Source organism: Mesoplodon bidens (genome assembly GCF_964165515.1).
Source record: "Mesoplodon bidens genome assembly, chromosome: 12".
NCBI lineage: Eukaryota > Metazoa > Chordata > Mammalia > Artiodactyla > Ziphiidae > Mesoplodon > Mesoplodon bidens.
Genome location: NC_138168.1, coordinates 46,771,952 through 46,797,219, shown reverse-complemented (window position 1 = coordinate 46,797,219; position 25,268 = coordinate 46,771,952). Strand labels below are relative to the sequence as shown.

Sequence of the window (25,268 nt, the reverse complement as noted above, 5' to 3'; positions counted from 1 at the left end):
TTTCAAGGAGAAAATTAAAGAAATTTTCATCAGTATTAATGAACATAATAATCATCCTCCAATCCAACACTTCAAAAGGAAAATCTTTATGGCTTTAGGGCTCTAAACTTTTCTTGTTTGATCCTTTTAGTTTTACAACTAAAGAGAGCTATTTATTAGCAAGTGTGGTAAGTACTTCATCACAGCCTGAGTCTGTTGGTATCTAAAAGTCCAAATAAGCATTTGATCAAGTGCAGGGCTTGAGAACACTTATCTGAGACCTTTGAGTGGAGCACTGGTTTCCACGCCCAAGAGAATACCCAAAAGACCCATAAAGAGTGCTGAGGAATAGCCACATAAATGTAAAGTAAATGCCATGATAACTATCTCTCCACTCTACAAAATTAAAGGACCTGGCTTAACTGTGGACAAGATAGCAGTGCTGTACTCCTCAGAATTCCTCGGGACCTACATCATTGTCTCTAATTCATTTGGTGATTAAATTGAGGGCTGGAGTGTTTTGCAAGTTTGCCACGGAATGGCAGATAGAGGTCCCAAGCAATAAGCACAAAGGTAGCTCTAAGAGCCAACTAGGAGAAACCAGTACCATAGTCTGTGTTCAGCTGATACCCCAGCTTTATTTATGCCAATCCTAAGAAAAAATATCTCTGAACTGGATAAACCCCTGAGGAATGTTGAAACCACTTTCCTAATCAAGCTATGGTGAAATCACTGTCAAAATCTAAAAATTAACTTCGCCTGTTGAAATGCGGGGAATTTCAATTACGCAAACAAGAGCTTAAAGAGCAAAAGGGAGGGTACATGGGTAATTCTCTCTATATTCAAGTAAAGTCAATCAAGAAGGCAACTTGCTAACTGTAACCCACTGCATAATGCATTTTAACTTATTTTGGCACTTCCATTATAGTTTTGTATATGAACAATCAAAACATGTTAAGTCCTACCAGAAAAGATACAGAGGCAAAGTTATCAATAGCTTAATTCGGGACTGCTTTCCATGTCAGATACTTTATCTTTTATTTTTATAGACACAGAAAAAAATAGCCTGTGAAATGCCTACCCGTGTAATAAATTTATATGTTCTTAGAAGTCACTCCTCCTCAGCAAAGGCTAAATTGATATTTTTAAATAGATTAAATTGAACAATTGGTTCCTATTAGAAGGTCCCTGAATACTATTGGATTCTTAATTCTGCCCAAGTTTTAAACAGATGGAAGTCCGCATTGTGTAAGATCCAGAGACTCTGAGTAAAGGCACAAAGCTTTAGCTCCTAAGTGAGCATAACATTCAATCTTAAGGTGACTAATACACTAAAACAAAAAATGGAATTCACTAAAACTAAAACTAGAGCTGAAATCATTATTGCCTGGAAACAAGAGAAAAGTGGATTGATTATACCCATACAAAAACCTAAGCAGAAAGATAATTGAATGTGGGCTGTTAAATTTGAAGAATACTAATTTGGAAGGTAGCAATGACTCTGGATACAAATGAATGAATTCAGAGAGGTTTTTTTTAAAGCTTTCCGCATTAAGCCTTAGTAAATTAAAGCAAAAGTTGATGAATCAAAATTTTACAAGTCTAATTCAGAAAGCAAGATGAGTCAATATTTGTAAAATGTTTGTAGATCCTTGGTTGAAGACACAATGCAAATATCTATTCCAATTTTAGGTCAAATCCTATTAGAATAGGCACAGGGCTGTGGCGTGTGCTCTCTGTAATGGAATTTTATTATAATTAATTCATTATTTTTGTTGGAACTGGAGATTAGAGTCTGTTTCTCTCTGGGACATCAAGTACCTACTCAGAGATCTCAAGATGTGTCTCACACCCTCAGATGACAACTTCAGGCCCCTCCTAAATCTGGTCAATTTTTGCTATTGTTAATTTATTTTAATGGGTGATTGGAGACCTCAAATTCCTAAAGAATGCTATTAGAGCATTTAAATTGTTTAGTCAATTGGGCTTTTCAACAGAAATTCTGAAGGTCTTAGACATTCACTATCTATGTGAAAGTAGTGGCTTGTGGCCAATTAACTGGCTCCTCTGTGACAATATTTGGAAAACACAGTGAGATTTTTATGAGTTTTTAACTTAATATTACTTTGCTTGGTACTCACTTTATTTGATAACTCCCAAGAGATTTTTAGAAGTTTGCCACACCCAAAGGATGCAGACTGGACTATACTTCAAAAGAACACAATTTAAGAATTTTTAAGAAAATTCAAAACATATTCTGTATGATGACAGTATTGTTGGTTTAAGTCTAGTGTTTTCAAGGAGACTTCTTTGAATGAGGACAAAAATGATCAATCAGCTGTATAAATGTTATGCTTTTTGTTAAGAAACAGTCTTAATTACAATTACATCTAGTGAAATAATTAACATTGTGATTATACGATGAACCTCTGGAAATAATGCCTTCTTCAAGGATATCAACATATATATACACTGTCATTTCCAGTTCCTTTAAATATAAGCGGCACATGGATACACCACACTAATTTCCTCCTAAGTTCTATCTAGTTCTGATTTCTATAAATATAAAATTAGTCAAGTAAACATACACTGATTTTTACTCCAAGCCAGACATCACACTAATCATAACAAAGTAAGCAAATGGCAATTTTAACTCTTATTCTTCAAAGGCAGAAGTAAATATTATTGATTAATCCAATCTCAGTGTCAGAGCAGGAGGCAAGCTGTAGTAACAGAGTGGCTTAAGAATGGAGAGCTGTAAAAAGTCTACAAGTGATTTAGTGGAAAGCAAAATGACAATGTGGCTGAAATAAGATGTTTAAGAAGTAAATATTCACATTCAATGGTTTTTATATATTAATGATTGTATATATTTTTAAAGAATTTTTTCTGGGGCTTAAAGGAGGGATTTTACATTTTTATTCATATCAGCCTGCTGTGGATTGTTTATAACAGCAAAAAATTGGAAATAACCTAAATGCCCAACAAGAAGGGTTCGGTTAACATATATTAATGGTACAACAGCAGGTTAAGAGCTCAAATGTGGGAGTCAAACAAAGAATCTAATTTCTGAGTCCACCATTTCTTATCTGTGTTTCTTGGCCTGAATAACAATTCCTGTAAGCCACACAGACCACATCTGCAAAACGAAGGTAACAGAACTTACCTCATAGAGCTATGGTGGGGTAAAAATGCAAGACCTATACAACATGACCAACGCAGTGACTTAGCATGATAAATATTTATGTTCAATTAATTAAAATGTAAATTAAATAAAATTTTAAATTTTATTTATTTATTTACTTACGAGGGGCAGCATGGTATAGTAGAGAAACAAGAAGATTTGGATCAGCCTGAACCTCTTATAAACTTATGTGACATTGGATACATTTCTAATCTTCTCTGACTCTCAGTTTGTTCATTTCTAAAATGCAGGTACTTATACCTAATTCACAGAGTTGCTGTGAAGAGCAAATACCCTAACATGGATAAAGTACTTATCACAATACTTGGTACACAGGTTCTCAGTAAATGGTAACCATATTATAGTTATCATCATCATCATTATTGTTATTATTATCCTTGTTATTATTATCAATTTTTTTAAAGGTTGTGGCACCATCCCAGAAGATACAAATCTCCCTGAGGGCTCTCTAAATCACCCACCCACGTGTTTATACAGTTGTCTGCTGTAGGTCAATCTTATGTGGGCAGGAGGGTTCAGGGTTGCATCTAAAAATTGATTGTAAGACTTCTCTTGCTTACACACACACATATATAATACATAAACACATCTTGTTTAGTAAATTCTGGAGAATATTTCCAAAGAAAGCAGACAGATATTATTCTCCTTGTGAGAAGACTATTCAGCTTTCACAGGCCTCTAAATAGCACAGGTCTTAGAATTACTTAGAGAAAAGATTGTTAACCAAGAGCCAAACTAAAAAATAGCCACACTTTCATTCTTGAAAATATCTACCTTTTAATATTATGACAAAGGTCAATTTTGCCAGTTCCTATAGAATTTCAAGAAGAGATTCAGTAAAACTTAACAGAACTTTCTGGGAAAAAAATGATGAAATGTTTTTACATAAAAGAAACAACCTTAAACAGCTCTTCCTGAGGATACTCAAGCTTCTCTTGAACCACTTAACAATTTACCATTTCAAGGAATCCTCTAAAGTTCTACAACACAAGGTTCAAGGTATCCAGTGTATGGGCTCTAGTAATGACATCAGAAGCTCCCCATACCCAGGGCTTCGATTATTCCATATGGTGCCTTTATGTGAATTTTAAGATGGTGCCTCCTCTCTGGATAGATGAGTTAGAAAACACAATCCTTTCAAGTGTACAAAACTCAGCAAGAAAGGAGTTGGCCAGGCTTCCAACCCTCCTTGCCCTCTTGGCAGGGGGCCAAGTGACTATTCCACACAACCCTGTCCCTGCCTCCCTTCTCTTCCCATCTCCCACAGTATGAGACCTGAGCCAAATCATCCTTCACACAAGGTCAGAACCTTCGTCTGGTGGGTGGATAAGTGGATAATGACAGATTCTCAGAGCGAAGTCTCCTCCTAAACTTGGCATAACAAAGATTTCATCTTGTACACAGTCTAGTCAAGGTAGTGGCTGCCTGGACTGTGTTGAGAAACGTTGGAGACCCAATCCAGCCCCAGCAGAGAGCGGTGAGTAGATTCGCAGGATAAACCACTGGTTTCCAACAGCACATATACCTCAGATGTCCTGTCCTGGTCCAAACCATTCAAATCACAACCACAAGTTCATTGAGCAATGAACATGTACAAGGTACTGTGACAGATGCTTTGAAGCAATCCTTCCAAACCTAGTCTCACACTGAGATCTTCATGGCACTTTTTAAAAATACAGATCCCTCAAAAATTTTCAGTAAACCTAAAACTCTTCTAAAATACCAAATCTTCCAATTTTTTTGTGGTTTTTTTTTCCTATGTGGTGATAATTTTATTTTTGTTTTTTTAAAAATGAGTCTCTTAATTTAGTCAGGGCCTCAGGCTAATAAGAGATTAGCCACTGTCATATTCACAATGATGCATTTATTCAGGGCAAATCTTAATTTTCTTTGTCTTCTTCAGAAGAAAGAGCTGTGAGAATGCCTAAAAGATTTTCACTACTATCAATTTAAAAACACCCTTTCAGAAATTTGATTCCTTGGGCCAGAGGAAGGCCTTACTATAGCTGATGGTACAAGTGGGTCTTTTCATGCACTGTTTCCAGGCATCTCTATCAGACTCCCTGCCACCACCAGTGTGCTTTTCTCTTCCAAATACACCTCCAATCTCTGCCCCATTCCTTGGAACTCATAGAAACAGAGACCAGAAGGGTGGTTACAGGGGCTGGGAGAGGAGACAGGGAAACAGGGAGAGGTTGGTCAAAGGGTACAAACTTCCAGTTAAAAGATTAACAAATTCGGGTTATCCAATGTACAGCACCTTGATTATAGTTAATAATACTGTATTATACACTTGAGAGTTGCTAAGAGAGTAAATCTTACATGTTATCACCACAAAAAAGAAATGGTAGTTTTGTGACATGATGGAGTTGTTAGTTAATGCTATGGTGGTAATCATTTTGCAATACATATGTATATCAAATCAGCATGTTGTACACCTTAAACTTATACAACGTTACACGTCAGTTATATCTCAATAAGGCTGGGGGGAAGAATTAATTAAAATAAATAATTTTTAAAATACAAAATTTATTTTATAAAAAAAAAATGTAGATTCTTTGGCTTCACCATCAGAACTATTGAATCAGAAACTCCCCCAGTCAGATGTCTGTAACTTGGTCAGTTAGAGAACTCAGAAACCACTGGTATAGAGGGTCCTGAGATAACTAATACTAAGGCCCTCACTACTGTTATCCATTCCTTTTATAATTAAAAGCCTCCTAATGTCAAAATGCAGGATGCAACACATTCATTGGGCATCAAATCAATGTTATGTCTTAGGACCAGGATATATTTTAAAATAAAATAAAATAGAGAAGTTTAAAGTATATGACACATAGTAAGATTAATTACTGTTTTGTGAGTCTTTTTTCTTACTCTTGTTTCTGTGAATTTCTTTTTCTGTGTACTGCATCACAGTGAAAACATGTATTTCTTGTATTTTGAAACAGAAGTTAGAAATATGTGAAATTAGGTGGTGTGAATTAAATGCTTCCTACTGCAATTTTAGCACCTTTCCCTCTCTTTTGTTCCCTAGTGGAAACTGAGAAAAAGGTTTACCATCAACTACAAAGTCTCCATTATAAATTATGAATTGGTCCCTTCTCAGCCTTATTTTGTCTCCACCTAGAAAGACAGATTTTTTGCCTTTTCTTCATAGGCAAATGACATTATGCTCTATTAAACTTCCTCCAAATGGAATATGTTAAATTTTAGTTTTAGGACTATGGGGTTTTTATATTGCGCATGGTGTCTAGTGATTCTTTCTCTGCAGAGAGAAAAGCAAGAGGAAATGGGTTTGCATAACAGTCAGAGGGACCTCAGCCAGATACAATGAAAAGCTTCCTGGTAGCCAAGAGAGTACAAACTACGAGTCAATGGCGGGTGTGATGGGAAATCTCCTCCTCTGTACGTTTGTGGAAACAACCCAGATTCTTATCTCTCTGGAATTCTTTAGAGGTAAATCTGTCTTGATAGGCAAGGAGTGGACTTCCAGGCCTATGATGTCATTTCTGCCTTGCAGCATTGAAACATTCCAAAGAAACATAAAATACATATCCATAAGCCCAATGGCATAAACCAAGAACAATCTCACAAAGTTTCTCAACCTGAGCACAAGTGACATTTGGGCAGGGCAATTCAGCAAATGCAAGATCGTTAACATCACCACAACCCACACCTCTGGGTTTAATTATCTCACCACTGGAATGAAGGAAAATAATGTGCTTCTCGCAGTTACGAGGACAAATGAAATATAGGAAGAGCGCCCTCGAAGGACCTGCTAAGTGTAAGGATTCATTAACTTCCTTACCCCTCCCTTTAAAATTTTAGGATCTGAAAATCGTATTTTTTTGAGCTCAAGTTTATGAAAGACACGTCTCTAAGTTGTTCTGCCACAGCCAATAATTTCTGAACCCACAGGTCTTTATTCACAGGGAGCGTGATGCAGTGCCTCACCCAAATAGTTTGGATATGTCTTGTTTCGGATTGGAAGAAAACATTAGAAAATTTCTCCTTCACTGTTACCTAAAATCTTCTTATACTTCCTCACAGTGATAGACTGTGTTAAAGGTGCTCCAGACTGTGTTAAAGGTGCTCCCGTTCTGCTGAGAGGTGACAGGCGTTCTCGCGGCGTAGGAGAGTAAGAGACGAGATCCTGCTGCGCGAATTGCTACGCATCGCGAGAATTGGACGCCATTCGTTCTCGTGGTGTCCGGGCCGTGGCTGGTCGGCCAACCTCTGCAGGAACCCCCGCCCCCAGGCCCCCCCCGCCCTCGCCAAAAAAAGAAGTGAAAAAAGAGCCAGAAAAGATACATAAAGAAGATTGGATATACATCATTGAATGGTAGTATAAATAGTTCATGTTAGTATGTTCTGTAAAGAAATGTTTAGATCATTTACCAATCAGTTCCTCTTACTCCTCTCAGAAAATGATGGCCAAAATTGATCTTTTCGGTCATGAAGATGCTTTTGTTGTGTCTGTTTCAGAAATGCGACGCAGGATTCTTTTTTGCCCAGTCGGGAGAATGTTTGCCCTGTGACTGTAATGGTAATTCCAACGAGTGCTTGGATGGCTCTGGACTCTGTGTGGTAAGTCGGGGTCATCTCTCACTTCTCACATACTGCATTGAGCCTTTGCATCTTGGGTGGGGATAAAATATTCTTCCTGGATGTTTGAGCTACCTAGGAGCAAACTGCTAATCAAGCTTTCTTTTTACCCTTCACTTTTCCTGTAAAACACCTCATATAAACTGCGTATGACTGTAAGGGGTCACCAAGGTGTATGTCTGAATGTGCGTGTGCCCCTAGCAGTAACTGCCCCACCACCCTTGGCAGCTGGTTTCTTGCTAACGGCCATTGGAGATGGGCTTGAAAATAATACACAGAGGAGGAAATCATCCATCTAAATTCCTCTGTAATAGTACAGTTTGCCATATGTTTGGCTTCACTCCACATAGACCAGGAGAATAAAACAGTTGTTTCATAGCCTATTTTACAACCTAAGATAGTCAGGTCTATAGATCAAAATTTGTTAAAAAAAAAAAAAAGGTTTAAACCAAATAGCTAATAAAAATGAAAGCTTTGGCATTATGGTCTTTGTAACTCTGTAATCAAGCCCCCAAAGAATTTTTTTTTTCTTAACTGAAATGAATTTTCCAATAGACAGTGAAACATGATAGAGATTTATGAAGGAGAATGAGAAAGCTTTTAGCAAAAGTACGTGCTACGTATTTCCCATTTTCACTAAAAGGACTGACAACCTAGTGAAGATGGGGATTGAAATATTTACCAGAAGTGACTTCAGTAGAGGTCGTAGGAGGCGTTTTTAAAGACTTATGCCTTAAGATCATGTTTTCCTTCATGAGCGATACTATTACACAGCAGTATAATAGTAGAAGTTCCCGTGAGGCAAAGAGTCTTTCCAAAACTGCAAGAATATTTTTGCATAAACTGCAAGAATACTTAAATATACCTACCTACCTCAAAATTAGCATAATTGTCTGTATTAAGCAGATAATTTTGATTATAAGTGGTCTTCAAGGTGTGTACTTGAAGGTGTTATTTTACTCATGTATTACATTAAGATGCAAATTAGAACGTTTCCATTTATTTTAAACCTAACAATTCACATTTTTCTAGGGACAGAATTAAGTTGCAAACACTAAACGTTGCTAACTCTTTGTAGTGTTTGTTTAGTCCTGATGTTTCTGTTTTCCCCTTCCCCCATCTTCTTAAATAACCATTACATCCAGGATGTCCTCTGTAGCAGTGTAGGCACCCGCAGCTGCCAAAGTCTACCCCTTTCTAATGCTTCCATCTCCGGTTTCCTGTTATTTTAATCCCAGTGACATTTGAAAAGAAAATCCCATGGATGCACTTGAACTAATAATGTACATCTCTGATAATTTGACCAATTAAAGGCTCTTTGTCATCTAGTTTATTTAAATATAAGAGAACAGGGACTGGCCAGCCCATCAGCTGCTGTTAGACAGTCAGTAAGATGGAAGACTGGAATAAATTAAAGGGGAAAAATGTCCCTCCTGCTAGTGCCTATGGAGGGCTATGACAAAACTACTGCTTGTTACAATGACCTGGTCAGAATAAGAGCTATCATGCTTTTATCTTTGACCTGGACTTAAGCTTCTGAAGGGGGCAGTCATCACGTGATTCCTTCATAGCTCCTGGGGCATACAAAGTTCTAATAAAAGTTTGGGGATGGGCTAGGGTGTAAACATTTATATGCGCACTCAGGGAAGTTGCCGATCTTCCTGCAGTTACTTTGTTCCAAGATAGAACATTTAAAAAAAAAAAAAGAAAATAGCCATCTTACTTCTCAGCTCCTGCCCTGTAGCCCCAGCTCCTTGTCATAGTTCAGGGAGCCAGAGAAGACACAGCGGCTCCACCTGAACACCTTGCAATTCACTGTGGGCATCAGAGTTTCAATCAGTTCTTACAGTTTGCCTGGCCTAACTCATTTCTCCCATCTTCCATAAGCAACCAAAAATAAATGGCCTTCTTTTATTCCATTTTGTTTTATTTTGAAGGCTTGTAATGCCTCTGTCTTATCTTCCCCTCTTTGTTTCTAATTCTTCCTCCATTCCCATGATCAATTTCAATTGGACCTTATATTTTACAGACTGATTTTAAGGAACTAAGCCATTTGACAAAATATATAGAGTAAACAAAGTTATCCTACCATTTCAGACATACCAAAAAATCTTAAGAGATTTCTTCACAAGAGGAATGCCAGCTCTTCAAATGCAGAAAGGTGGCTAAGTGAAAAGTGGATTAACTAATGAAATCCAGTATGCATTGGTTGTCTTTCCAAAGGGCCACTTTGCATCTTATCAGAACCGGGGTGCACTGGGCAGGGTTCTCAGTGGAGTCAGCTAGGCAGAGACTTAAAGGCCAGGCAACTCCAGTGGGCATGACAGACTCTCTAGGAAAGCTCCCGAAAGAGGCATGAGAAAGGATTTAAGGTGTAGAAGCAAACAGAAGCAGACAGATGGCTAGTGATAGGAATGCCTGGTCACTAATAACCTATAGTTTATCCCCCGATCTAGAGGCTAGGTACAGAGAACTAAGAAGAGACCATGACTAAGGCCAGTTACCATCTAAAGAACTGGTGCTTCATCATTAGGAGAAAGCGTGGAGCCCACTGACCAGAACTAGAGTGGAGAAAATCTGACTTGAAGTTCACCACTGGCACGGGCTCCTCAGGTTCCTTTTGATTAAGCATTGGTGTATCTGTTGATTTCATTTATCCACTTAACAAGCATTTTTTGAGTACCACTTATGTGCCTGGCACTATTCTAGGATCTGGATTAAGTGCTTTCCACTGTGTGGACTGAAGGGCTGTAGGGACAGAACACCTACTTGAAAATGCTTGTGGACGTGACCAACATAATGAAGTTCCAAGTATGAGGACCAGGGGCGCTTTAGAAACACATGCAGAGACCCCCACCTGCTCAGTGACAATCAAAGAGAAAAATATTAAAAGATTTTGAGGTCTGTGCCAGCATTTCAGGAAAAAATCTAAATCTGAATGAAAAGATTTGGATTTGAAACCACTAAATAACTGCAAAACATAATTGAAATCTAGAAAGAAAACCATCAAGCTGTTAAGGATTCACATCTGGCTGGTAGAAACGTGGACGGACTTTTATTCTCTTCTTTTCACTTTACAGTATACCTGCCCAAGTGTTCTACAACTGCCTGTAGTAATTTTATAATTTAAAAGATATTGATATTTAGATGGACTTCTACCCCACCCTAAGCACAATGGAGAAAGGGAAGTCATTCAACATATTGAAGGCTAAGGAATTTTTTATTACTCTCAAAGCCTACTTAAAACCTAATTCAGGAAAGCAAAGATATTACATTTCTAATTTTTGTAGACACTAGCATTTTTCTCCTGATTTTCAAACTGTCCTTTGTGTATTAGGCCAAAATCAACCAATGTAAGTCCCTTTAAGAGTAAGCATGTGTGATGGATAAAGCAACACCCTTATTAGATGTCCAATAGAAAGAAGAAATTGAGTAATAGGGAATTCTTTTTCCTGTTTTACTTACAACTATAAAATTGGTATCTAAATCAAGTGCATAATTCTTACATTAACATTTTGACAATTTTCCAATCTGTTGCAAGCTTGGAAAAACCAAATTTTGCAAACAGTGATTGATTTGGTTCCATGTTAGCTAAAGTTTTGACATAAAGTCATAAAATTTGTGTGCAAAGGATTTTAAGGATGGCTAGCTCGGTGGAGTCCCTTGTTGCTTTGTGCCCCCAATGTAAGAGTATGATGGGAACCAAATGCAGATAATAAGTTCTCTATACATTGTTTTTTCCTTCTTTTCTCAACCCGGAACATGTTCCTCCTCTTGTATTCCCCACCTCAATTAATGACAGCACCATTCTGCCAATTCCTCATGCTTAAATGTCCCAGATCCTTCATCAACTGCCTTTTCCTCTTCACCAGTATTCAGCTGAATGCCAAATCCTGCCAGTTCAACCTAGGAGAGGGCCTCCTCTGTTCTGTGCCATCTCACTGTCTTAATTCATGCCCATAGTATCCCTCCCTGACCACTAGTGCAGCTTCCCAACTACTCATTATGCCCTGCTCCAGACTCTCCTCCCCCTAATCTGTCTTCCTCACAAGCAATGGAAACATATTTTAAAAACACAACCTAATCAAGACATCCCCCTTTCTAAAATCCTTCAAGGATTTCTATTCCAGACCCACTGAGTTTCTTCTCTCTGCCACCTAAACTAACTCTACACTTTCACTCTCTGTGTCTGAACTTGTGTTTCCCTGTTCTCTGCCTGGGATTTCTTGCTTATCCTTCAAGGCCTAGTTCAGATGTCACCACCTCCATTAAGTCTTGTCTTGCTTTCTCAGGAAGAGTAGACCCTTTCCCTTCTTTCTGACCCATAGCAGAGTCATAGCACCTAGCACACTATATTCTTCTCAGTTTACCTCTCTGTTTTTATCACAACTTACTCAAAGTGAGTTATTCAAAGGCAGGAACTGGGTCTTCCTCATTGTAGTAACCGTCACAGCTCATTGTCTGTCATGATATCAGCTTAATCCAGGTTTAAGTGAATGAATAACAAATTAACTTAAAAGCAAAAATCTTTAATATTATAATTTGAGACTGGGGTCCCCTTTATTTTTTTGTTGGTTTTTTTTTTGTTTTTTTGTTTTTCTTTTTTCACTGTACGCGGGCCTCTCACTGTTGTGGCCTCTCCCGTTGCGGAGCACAGGCTCTGGACACACAGGCTCAGCGGCCATGGCTCACTGGGCCTAGCCGCTCCGTGGCATGTGGGATCTTCCCGGACCGGGGCACGAACCCGTGTCCCCTGCATCGGCAGGCGGACTCTCAACCACTGCGCCACCAGGGAAGCCCTGGGGTCCCCTTTATTGCAGTAAAATGCACTGTCTTGTTATTCTAGAGCCTTAGGCTTGGGCCAAGTGCTGAGTAACTAGCAAACAGTGCTACCGACATGAGGTGTTTCCATCTAGACCCTTGCTTCTCAAGTATAGTCTAGACCAACAGCACTGGTGATACTTGGGAGCTTGTTAGAAATGCAGAAACCCAGGCCCAACCCAGGCACCCTGAACAGAATCTGCATTTTCACAAAATCCTCAGTGCATTCTGTGCACACAGGTCCGAGAAGCTCTGATCTAGACAGAGCAGCAGTTCTCAAACTTTTTTGTCTCTTGAGCCCTTTACACTCATTAGAATCACTCAAGGTGCCAAAGAGCTTTTGTTTATGTGGATTATACCTGTTCATGTTTACTGCATTTGAAATTTAAAAGGGAAAATTTTTATAGTATTATTAATCTATTTGAAAAGAACAATAATAAATCCATTACATGTTAACATAAACAGTATGTTTTTTAAAAATATAAACATATTTTACAAATTGAAAATAGCTTTCATGTCTGGCTTAATGGAAGGCAGCTGGATGTCATATCTGCCTCTGCATCAATCTGTGGTGATATCTCCTTGTCACGTAGCCTCAGGAAAACCCCACCTTACACAGATGAGAAATGAGAGTGCAAAAGAGAAATAAAACCTTAGTATTATTATGAGAATAGTTTTAACTTCCCTGGACATATTTTGAGAACCACAGGACTAGATAGACTGTAGTCACGCATGAAGCCTGTGACTAGCCACTAACCTGATCCTTTTAGGCTTTCTTCCCACGTTATGCTGGTGCTGTGGCCCAGTCGTTAAGAGATTCCATTTTTCACATGAAGGAGACACAGCTGGTGCCCAAATGTCATTCCTGACACTTAACATGCAATTGATTATCTAGATGTAGCTTTCTTAACCACTGGCCAAAAATTCAGGATGCTTTTTTCATTTTTAAGTGGGGTCAGTTTCATTAAAAAATAAATTTGTACCCCACTCCAACAACAGCGTACTATTTATTGTTGTCATTTTTCCTTTCTGTTTTTTAAATGGCAGAGCAATGAAGGTAAAGGATGTTTGCAATCTCAGAGTAAAAGATTTTCAGAGCTAGAAGGAACCTTATAGACCGTCTCAGCTAGATCCTCGTTTTACAGACAGACCCAGAAAAGTCGAGTGACTTGCTCAAGGTCAACCAGCTAGAAAAAGGAGGAGCTAGGGAACTCTGTCCCTGCTGCCAGCACTATCCCTGCCAATCTCCCAGAATGTGCCTCAGTTGCCTTTTAGGGAATTTCATAACTAAGTCTTTAAAAGAAGGCAGATGACAAGAGTCAGTGTTCGCACTCTGAGCGTTTAGAGGTCATAGTGATTTGGAGGCTTTTTGCCCTTGAGGGTAATTGCTTCCTGTGGCTGCCATGGAAGAATTAGTGCCCTGACAAGGAATCCAAAGCATCCATCGAGTCGTAAGGTGACAGAATTGAGAATTGGCTCATTTTTGCAGCTAAATAGGCTCTTCAGGCATGAAGAGTGGTCTAACATCTTACAACAGGCTTGTTTTCTTCTGCACAGATAGGCTTCATCTGTCCAACAAGGACTCAGACAAGTTTGACCCCAGTCTAGAGCTGCCCTGACAGATTGCTTATGGCTTAGATTCCTGGTAGTTGGATAAGGCTCGTTGGTTTTCCCTGGGATGAGACATTGCCACCAATTTTTTTTTTTTTTTTTTTGCGATACGCAGGCCTCTCACTGTTGTGGCCTCTCCCGCCGCAGAGCACAGGCTCCGGACGCGCAGGCCCAGCGGCCACGGCCCACGGGCCCAGCCGCTCCGCGGCACGCGGGATCCTCCCGGACCGGGGCACGAACCCCCGCCCGCTGCATCGGCAGGCGGACTCCCAACCACTGCGCCACCAGGGAAGCCCTGCCACCAATTTTGAGCTGGCTTTGGGTGCATGTTAATTTCCTTTACTTGCTCCAGATGCTAATTCACCCTTTCCCACTTTTTCCTTCATTTTTCTTTCCAACAAACATTTACTGAAGGTTGACTTAGCACTTGATACAGCATTAAGAACAGTGAGGGAAATATGTTAACATCCTGTTGTCTGCATATCATACTTTATTTTTCAGTTTCTCTTCTGTCAGGTGGTCTGAACTAACCTCTTATCAATAATTCTATTCTGTTAACCTAATTCTAATCAGGACCCAAAGACTGTCCACATCTAATGGCAGATCAAATGCCCAAAGAGCATTCAACCATGATAGCTGTGGCCCACATCAGGATTCCTCCCTTTTGTCTAGTGTGTTGTACTTGATATGAAGCTCAAACTGTTAGTAAAACAGTCTGACACTTTTTAATGCAGTCATTTTATGACTCTTTTGGGAAAGAAGTCTTTTCTCTAACGCACTGGAGAAGCAGTATAATATGGGAGTTTCCAGCCCAACCTCTGGAGCCAGATTGCCCGAGTTCAGATCTCACTTTTGAGACATGCCTACCTCTGTGTGACACTGGGCAATTTACTTAACCTCCCTGTGTCTCTATTCATTTGTAAAATGGGGAAAAAATAGTAACTTACCTTAGAATTATTGTGAGAATTAAATTAGTTAATCCAGATTAAATGTTTTGAGCAGGACCTCACTATTATTTTGAACCTCAACATAGAACATGGAGACAAAATAACAAACTCAGAGTTAAGTTTCCAGTCACTCCGCCTTGCCTTCCCCAAGATTCCTCCACAGAGCCCTCTTTAAAAAAAGTTATCTGTTGAAGTTCTCATGCATAGATGTTACTAAGGGAATTGCTCAAACAGGAGGGTGCCTCTTCAATGGCGTTCTAATTCTAACAGTACAATTTTTCACTGAAAAGCCTATTCAAACTTTATACACTCTGGTGAATATAGATGTCTTCTTTACATCTTTGAAAATATCGTAGTGCTACTGGCATTGCCTTATGCAATCCTGTCATGTCTAGTTGAAGAAAATATCAGTAGACTCACATCACTGACTCTTCCAGAGGACTAGTGAGAAATTAATCCATCACCTCAACAAACAGCTGCTGAGTACAGACTCCATTCAAGTTAATGACAGTAAAATGCTGAGAGACTCAGTGTGGAGGGAAGCGCTGCTGAAGCTCGGAGCTGATGATAACAGTACAATGTGGGCAGTGGAAGGAGAGAAGGATCGGGGAGGGGGGCATCAGGAAGGAATCCTGAAGCTCTCAAGGCCTGGTGCAGATCTTGAATGATAAACAGACATTCTAGGCAGAAGAATCAACTGTTTTGTGCTTTTTATCCAATTATCCCCACCACAAATGGAAAAATCACACAATAAATCCGCTTACTATTTTTTGTATATCATTATGCAAGATATCAACCCATTAGCAGAATATTCTTTATCTACCTTCTACTCCATTTATGCTTTATTCAGACACATTTTGTTCTTCCGAGCCCATAAATTTTTTTAAATATTTATTTATTTTATTTTTGGCTGTGTTGGGTCTTCGTTGCTGTGCGCGGGCTTTCTCTAGTTGCGGCGAGCGGGGGCTACTCTTCGTTGCAGTGCGTGGGCTTCTCATTGCAGTGGCTTCTCTTGTTGTGGAGCACGGGCTCTAAGCACACGAGTTCAGTAGTTGCAGCATGTGGGCTCAGTAGTTGCGGCGCACGGGCTTAGCTGCTCCGCGGCATGTGGGATCTTCCCCGACCAGGGAACGAACCTGTGTCCCCTGCATTGGCAGGCGGATTCTTAACCACTGGGCCACCAGGGAAGTCCCAAGCCCATAAATTCTTAAAGTGTTCCCCCTGGTGCTTACCCCAGCGGATTTGTTTTTTCATTTCATATTTATTCCAAGTCAGTAAACTGATGCTTCTAGGATGTCCAGAGTTTGATCATTCTGATTATCATTCTGAATTGAAATGAGTAACTGAAGAATAATCCCCTCTTCACACAAACTCTGAAGAGAGTCCCCAGGCTGCTAGTGCACACGCAGAGGTCATCCCCATTGTCCACACTTTGTAGCACTGACTGGGGCCAGCGTGGCTTCTTTGCGCTGACCAGGACCGTTGCACACCATCTATTTTGTCAGGCCTGACATCCCCTTTGCTTGAACTACTGCTTGATGCCCAGATTTGCTGTGTATAAAGTTTCTTACTGTGTCCTTGTCAGTTTTCTTATCTTTTGTCTTACAGCACTGCCAACGGAACACAACAGGCGAGCACTGTGAGAAATGTCTAGATGGTTATATCGGAGATGCCATCAGGGGAGCACCCCGCATCTGCCAGCCGTGCGCCTGCCCCCTGCCTCATGTTGCCAAGTAAGTCTTAAAGGAAGATGGTCTCTTCTACCACTTATTCGCTTAGTTTTTTTTTTCTTTTTTTTCTCCCTATACAGAGTTCTAAGGTTTTTCCACAGTCAAAATTGAGTATCTCATGTTGCAATGAGACTGGAGAGATATAGGAAAGTTTTCTAGCCTGAATCCACTTTCAGGAAAGCTTAAGCACTGCAGCATAGGTGATGACTCTGTTCCCTAAATATTGGGGGTGGGGTACGGGGCACATCACAGAAGTCAATGAAGCTTCCCAAGTTTTATAATCAAGACTAGTCTCATCTTTTCTTGGCCATCCCTTGACCTAGAGAGATCACAACTGGTGATGCCAACAGACATTATAATTCGTCATTTTCAGTGGTAGTGTTTCTCCTGCTCCCATAGAGCAGACATTTTCAGACATTCCACCAAGCATGGAATCTGAATTACACTTTGAAAGATATGCAAGTTGAGCCTACAGACCCAGGAGTTGGATCTCCAGATATTACAATAGCCACGTCAGAAGGCAAGGAAGTGATGCTTGAGGGAGTTTTGCAAACAGAGAGTGCTGAGTCTATTTTCCTTTAAGTTCCCTGAGGGTTTTCCAAGAACAAAAGACTCCCTTCCACTTGGAGAGGGCACCGTGGTTATTAGTGTGGGCTGAGAAAGGTGCAGTGTTTTCATTTCCCTAGCCCAAAACAGACTTTAGCCTGAGCAAAATATAAACAATTAATGCTGATGGAAAACGGAAAAGGAACCCTCAGTGACTCTACTGCCTCTGAGTCTCCCTCCACCAAGACCAATAGTCACACAGCTATTCCCGGGGACCATTTGCACAGAGCTCATTTATTTATTTTAGGGTTGGCCAGACATCCTCCATGTCTACTAATAATTGCTCCAAACAAGGAAAATGTCAACTGTTTGAAACTGTAGGACATTAGCTCAAAGCAGACAACTCCAGGCAGATATTTCATTCCTTCAAGCCATGGGTGGGCTGCTGGGCGGAACATCTTCAAAGAAACATGCATGTGGGTTTCTTCATGTTCTGGACACTTAACTGATAGTGTTTCTTTAAGTAGGCTGAGGAATAAGAACAAGCAAAATAAAGGGTAAATGAACAAGCAAAATAAAGGGTAAATGCCAAAGAAATGTAATTCATTGGAATGTTTTTAACCAAACTGTTAGAGAAAATAAATTGTGTGTACTGCCTTTCACTGAGAAGCACATATTGTTTTCTGATTGATTTTATAAATATTTTCACACAAAGCAAGCATATCCATTTGTTTTCCTCCAAAGACTGTTAGGTCTTTGCTGATACATGCAGGAATGTGAGAACAGCAGGTCTCACTCCATGGATTGTACAGTACCTAAGCCAAAACTAATTTAAAAGTCTTAAAAATTTTGTACACCCCCCTCATGGGGGTGGATTCATGTGTCAGTGTAGGTAGAATTTTCAAAACATATGGATAACAATATTCCATTTCCCTTGCCTTCATAATTAAGATAGGTATTTATTCTGCGGAAACAATATATGTATTTGTTTTCTGTCCTGTGTCCTAATTTTTATTATCAAAAAAAAGAAGAATCAAGAGAGTGGGTTTCATGAACGAGAATCCTTTTACTATGGGTCCTATTTCTTGCTTGAGTACTTGCTTTATGACTCTTATCATCTGAGCCAGTCCCTGCACCCTTTATTCCCAATCTTTAAGGTACACATGAAAGAAATTAAGGTTTTGTGGAGATTATAAAGCATAGTTTAGAATTGGTTCATGACCTTGAAGAGTGAAAGACAGCTAGTGCAGAAAAAAAGAGGGAAACTTTCAAGTGAATACACAGAAAGTGGTAGGAATAAGAGAAAATTCTCATAGAAATCTAAAATCACAGGTAAAATTTACTTATTTTACTCTAGCTTTAGGATGTGTTTTACACTTGCATTAAAATATATATACATATATATTTATACACACACACATACACATATACCTAATGTTCTGGAAATTCCCACTGTTTCAAGTAAAAATAATAAAGTGCCTCTATGGAAAAATAAATGAGGTAGACATGGGAAATGGTGTCACCAGTGGTGTGTCACTTTCTGTCTGAGCCTGATAGTCTGAGCTGTCCTGAAAGGAGGAAGATAATTTAACTGAAGCAAATGATTGCACCCATTTGAACTTGAGGGGACCAAGGTAGAGACGATCTAATCAAAATCAAAAGTTAAGACAGTCTCTTCAGTGATGTATGGAATTGACTTCTAATATTCTCTTTCAATTCCAGTTTTGCAGAATCCTGCTATAGGAAAAATGGAGCTGTTCGGTGTATTTGTAAAGAAAACTATGCTGGACCTAACTGTGAAAGGTAGGCTACTGAAAGTCACCATGTGCTATGGGGGTCAAAGGAAACTTACTGTTTCTTACACTCATCAGCTCTGCCATGCTCTCATTCAGTAGGTCTTAAGAAGAGGGAGTGGGAGATAGCATTTCAGAACCCCTTGGGGGAGCGTTCCCAAATCCCATGCCTCATATACAGCTATGAGAATGCTCCCTAGGCATCCAGGGTTACATCTCAGGATAAATGGGCAAGGAAAGAGGAAAAATGAGTATGTGTATTTTGAAGAGATTCTCTAGATGGTTTTGGTAACAATCCTCTCTCTCTCTCTCTCTCTCTCTCTCTCTCTCTCACTCTCACTCTCACTCTCACTCTCACTCTCACTCTCTCTCACTAAGAACCAGTAGTACAATTAATGTCCAAAAGAGAGAGAGAAAGAGAGAAAGTCTTCTTCAGTGATTCCTTTTTTTATCAGCTGGTCAGTTATTAGAGTGATACATTGAAAAAAAGCACAAACCTATTATTTAACCTATTCTTTATACCAGCTCCTCTCCTGAAAAGTAAACTAATTCCATGAGTTTGGATTTTCTGAATCCCTTTTTGGTATTTACACCTAACACTCTTTTTTAAGTTGCTTTGGGCTTTGCTCAAACAAGAATGGCCTTGGCAAGCAAGGGTGCAAGACTCACACTGAATGATTCCTGGCAAGACGTTTCCCATCCTCCCTCAGCTGCTCACAGCTTTCTAAGACAAAAGTGCTTTCACTGAAAGAGTCTCACAGAGAGGCCTTCTTATTTTTAACATAAATGCCATAATATCCTCCGCACTGTGTTTAGGCAGTGAAATGATGTGTGGTGTCCTCAAGACGGGGAGGGAAGGGGCAGAAGGGACCGGTCAGACATGCAGTCCCACGTCCCCACATCTGCAGCGCGCTCACTTCACCACAGCACGCTGCTTACGGCCCTGGGTGGGGCTCACAGATTCAGCCTAGGGCTCAAAAGGTAAACCTTAAATACCATCTCATTTCCGAGGAAAACACCCTCCATCTCTAAAAGTGCAGCTCTGGAACTCTTTTTAAAAAGCCACAGTGTCTGTGGTACATAGAAAAATCTCTGTATTTTGAGGGCATTGTTATTGTGATTATTAAATGTGCAAAATGTGGATAATTCTTTTGCTAAAGAGCTGTGGAATTTTCCCCCTTTTTACTGTAAGAGAAGAGGGAAGTGAAAGGTGAGGGACCATATGAATGTCATCCTTTAGGAGGGACTTCTAGAGATGATAAGATGACCTTTGGCTAATTAATTTGAGTGACACGCTTTTTCTGTATTTCCTTATTTGGGGACCCAGGAACATGAGCCACCTGATTTATTCATTATCTGGCTCAGAGTGGGTGAGAGGATTGTTCATCAGCCAAGGAGGGAGATTTTTCTCCTCAGTGTCTGAGGTTTAACTCAGTTTAGTCGGATAAGGATTGAGCAATATTACCAGCTAATGGGTGTTGTATGCCTCCTGAAGGGGAATTAATGGCCTTAAATAGAGTCCTGCTGACCAAACACAAGTTCCTCCAGAAGTGAGTAATCTCAGCCCTAAGGGCTCAGTCCTACAAAATCACACAGGGGTGTGGATTAGGGTTCTGTCAGTGACAGTGGGGGGCCTGGCACAGGACATCATGCCCACCTCACACGTGGCATTGTAGATGATAAATCCCCTGGCCCACATCAGAGGCTCCTGGAACCTGCCATTAATCAGCAAGGCTCAGTCAGATCTGCTGCTTAGCCTGGACCTGGATTGATAGGATGGAGGAGAGAGCACTAGTTTGGGAAGTGGAAGTACTGTGTTGAGATGTAGCATCAGCCTGGCTGAGTCTGTCTCTCAGCTGTAGCCCTTTATGATCCTCCTGGGCAAGTTATTTGATCTCTAAGTGGCTATTTCCGTCTCCAGAAAGGAAAATATGAAAATACTCACCTCATAGGACTGTTGTGAGAAATACTGTGAAGTTTTTGATATGGCACCTGGCACTTAATAAATGCTCAATAAAAATTAACTGGTGGGCTTCCCTGGTGGCGTAGTGGTTGAGAGTACGCCTGCTGAAGCAGGGGACATGGGTTCGTGCCCCGGTTCAGGAAGATCCCATGTGCAGCGGAGCGGCTGGGCCCGTGAGCCATGGCCGCTGAGCCTGCGCGTCCGGAGCCTGTGCTCTGCAACGGGAGAGGCCACAACAGTGAGAGGCCCGCGTACCGCAAAAAAAAAAAAAAAAAAAAAAAATTAACTGGTAACAGTACGAGTCATTGTGCCTCTTGTCCTGTTGCCACTGCTGGCATGATGTGTGCTTGGGACAAGCCTGCTCATTTCCCTGAATCTCAGTTTCCTTAGCTAGAAATAGTGCCCTTTATTGATTGTTTCCTATGTCCTCTCTCAGCCTCATAACTACCCTGAGAGGAGGTCGTATTTTATCATTTTGCATATGAGGAAACTGTGACTTATCTAAAGTCACATCACTGCTAAGTAGGGGAACCAGGATTTGGAAAGTTTGGCTTAAAAATCTGGATTCTTCTCCCATTCTGCTTTTTCCGAATGTCTTCTAAGAGTCTCCTATTTTAAACATTGACAATTAATGAATTAGATGAACTTCTGATACGGAGGAGAAAAATGGTTTGTCTGTTAAGTAGATTCCCTTTGACAGGAGGCTGCATCTACGAAGGTGCTGGAAGTAAGCATCCCTTCTAAGGCCTTTCATCTGCATTGGGGGAGGATCACTTTGAGCAACTTTCTTTTCTCTTTCTCTTTCCCATCCACCCTTCCTCTCACCCTGTTCTTTTAAAAAGAATCCACTGAGGTCTTTTGCATAAAAAATTGACCTGACAATCCAGGTAACTCTTTTTCAAAATAGAAATGACCACACAAACAGATCGGTGGGAAGGGTAGGGATGCAATACATCTAAGACCTGTTCTCTTGTCCTCAATGAAGTCAAGGCTAGGGGAGGAGACAAACCTGAAAACCATTCATTGCAAGACAGAAAAAATGAAAAGCTAAAGAGAAGGCAAGCAGAGGCTCTTCAAAAGCATAGTGAAAGGAGTGGTTTCCTTCCCACAGAGGGGCTGGATCATCCCACAGGAGGTGGCCTTAACTGCTTTTGATTTGTTTGACTCTGGGACTGAGAGGGGGTTTCTGTTTTGAGTTGAATCATCAAGTTGTTAAATTGTCCCAATTAAACTTCATCTAATATGTTTTCAATGAATTTGTAAACTCAGATCTCTCCACAAGATCTTTCCAAAATATGCAGCTGATTTGCATGGATATCTATCTTTAGGTACAGAAACACTCTGGGTGTTTCTGTACCTAAAGATCATTTAATCAGGGGTGATTTTCAAGTCTGACTGTGTGTAAGCATCTCCTGGAAACCTTTGGATTCCTTAGCCCTCCCTCACCCGCTCCATGCCCCACTGAAAAGAGACCTCTCAGGTGAGGCCTGGGGACCCATATTTTGATTCCCCATTGGGTTCTCACAGCAGTCCTCTCACTGACTTGTGAACTACTCCTCTGTTTCAACCTTTAATACTACACCTGCAAAATACAAAACAGTGATTCTCAAACTGGGGCTCAAGAGCCACTGACTGGTGTCCTTGGAAATATTCGTGGAGGTTCATGGGTTCTCAGTGAGTATTTTCTTAATTTTGTGTTTCATTTCAGTGATAATCTTGAGAAAAAAGTTCATTGAAACATGTTCTGGACTTTCTGAAGTACCATTTTATAATAAAGGGGGATCTATCTGCCTCCGAGCTGAGGAGAAAATAATGGCTGATGGTGTGTCAGTGAGACATTACAGACAACTGGAGGCCGAATGACATGACAGTGAGGCACACAGAGTCATGACATAGCACAGGGCAGGTCACGCATGCTGAACTCAAACAATCCTCTACCACATCACACTGCAAGTAACCATTCAGTTGCAATGACATCATCCGTTGCCTTGAATTAATGCTGTTAATTTGAATTCGATCCATTTTATAGTTTTGTTTTATTTGGAAATTTTATCTTGGTTTTTCAAGATGTATACAAGTCATAGACATAAGGAGTTACTACTCAGTTTTATGTTTGAAATATTTAAAGGTAATTTAAATGAACACTGGAAGTGATATTCTGTATGAATGTTTTTCTTTTCACAAGGATCCATACTACATACAATTTTGAGCAACACTGGTCTAAGCATAAGACATGAGCCTCTTCTAGTACTGCACAGAACAGCTCAAAACACGCTTGTCTTCCCAGTAAGGTCCGTGTTACTTAGCCTGCTCTGGGCCCTGCCTGTCTCTTCCCAAAGTCCTTTCTCACCTCACAATTTAAACTCCCCATGCTGGACCTGCTGCTCTTAAAATCCACCAAGTCAACTGTAGAGCTTACTACATTTTATGACATTTAGATGATGATCATGATGATGATGATAAAAATAATAACTAACATTTATTGAGTGCTTACTGTATGCCAGGCACTGTTGTAAGCAGTTCACTTGCAATGATACATTTAAACTTCAAAAAAAAAAAAATCCTGTGAGATGCCATTTTCATCCTTATTTACAGAGAAAGAATGTGAGACACAGAGAGGTTAAGCCACTTGTTCAAAATCAAACAATTTTTTAAAATCTCATTGAAATATGAGCTTCTCAGCAGAAGTAGCATTTATTTCTCTATCCATTCTTCCTCCATTGCAGTGTCTAGAACATTGTAGGCACTGAGTTATATTTGTTTCAATAATACTTTTTTAAAACTTTTTTTACTAAAAAAACCCAGAATTTTTATTGTTCCTTTAAGAAGGCGCGATGTAGTGACAAGAGTCAGTTATTTCTTGCCCCATTTGATCCCCCACTTCCCACCCCATGCCTGGAAAATCAAAGACCCAGAATTGAATAGAGGTTGCAAGTGGAAGTCATCTGCTGATGCAAATAATTAAAAATGCACAACCAAATGGACAGGAGTTTTGAATTCTCATTCTCATTCCAGAATGACCTTCCCTCTGCTCCTAAGTAGTACATTTTAAAGATGAGGGACCTGAGACTCAGAGCCATGAAGAGACTTAATCTAAGGTCACACAATTGACCCTCAATGTTCAACGCAGAGTTTTCAGTTAATAAACATATATGATGTCAATGCCTTAGTATTCCACATTGTCTCTTGCGGCAGCTTTAACAGTGTACCTTCATCCATTCAATTCTGCAGGGGATTGAGAGACATGCTAAAACCGTATGAGGTTTTAGCATGTGGATCTTATTGCTTAAGGATCAGGAAAGAAGAATGGGGCAAATTAAAGCAAATTCAGGGAGACCTGAAAATCCTAACAGGAAAGGCCGAACATAGTATCATCAGGGACGATGATGATGGTGATAATGATTTTGATGATGACCTTGATGTTAGAAAACAATAATAAAGAGGAGGAAGAGGAAGAAGCAGCTAACATTTATTGAGGCTTATATTATGACTCAGGACTTTAGTCTGATTCTTTCTGCAGGCGTCAAGTTTTTCAAACTTAAGGTATCAGCCCTGTTATCTGTATAGAATTCTTATTACTCCCTACTCTCTGCCCTGCCCCATTTCTGGATTCTTGCCCTGTGACCTGGAATGGGTTACTTATATTTTCCTAGCCTTAGCTCCCAGTCATTCGTAGAGAAGTAGAGAGCATTTATATGGCACCTACTCTGTAACAGGTGCTTTTTTTTTTCTTCATTTAATTTAACCCAGATGACAGCTACAGAGTGACATCCCCCCCAGAAAAGCTTCTATGCCACCTGGGCTGGGAATTTTGGCACCTTTGATAAAGGCATTCAGTAAGAGGTGTATGGCCTTGGGAAGAGAAGAAAAGGAGAAGGAGCAGAGGAGAGGGAAAGCACTACAAAAATTCCCAAAATAATAGTTTTTGGTCAAAAGCATTTTTTTCCAAAAAAGTATCTTTTTGTTTTCCATTTTTCCCAAATGATATGATCACTGACTCAAATGACAAAGTTCGTATGTCACAGTTCTTTCATTTACACTGTAAATTTATCAGCTCTATTTTCT

The 25,268-nt window shown here is 40.0% G+C and overlaps 1 protein-coding gene across 3 annotated transcripts in view; it reads left to right on the top strand.

The window, feature by feature from the left end:
• Positions 1-25,268, top strand: part of LAMA4 (laminin subunit alpha 4) — a 182,282-nt gene that overhangs the window by 72,328 nt on the left and 84,686 nt on the right. For all 3 annotated transcript variants that reach the window (XM_081251258.1, XM_081251257.1, XM_081251259.1), the window contains exons 3-5: positions 7,673-7,774; positions 16,780-16,904; positions 19,170-19,250. In XM_081251258.1, coding sequence (XP_081107384.1) covers positions 7,673-7,774; positions 16,780-16,904; positions 19,170-19,250 — 308 coding nt within the window. The remainder of the gene's footprint in view (positions 1-7,672; positions 7,775-16,779; positions 16,905-19,169; positions 19,251-25,268) is intronic.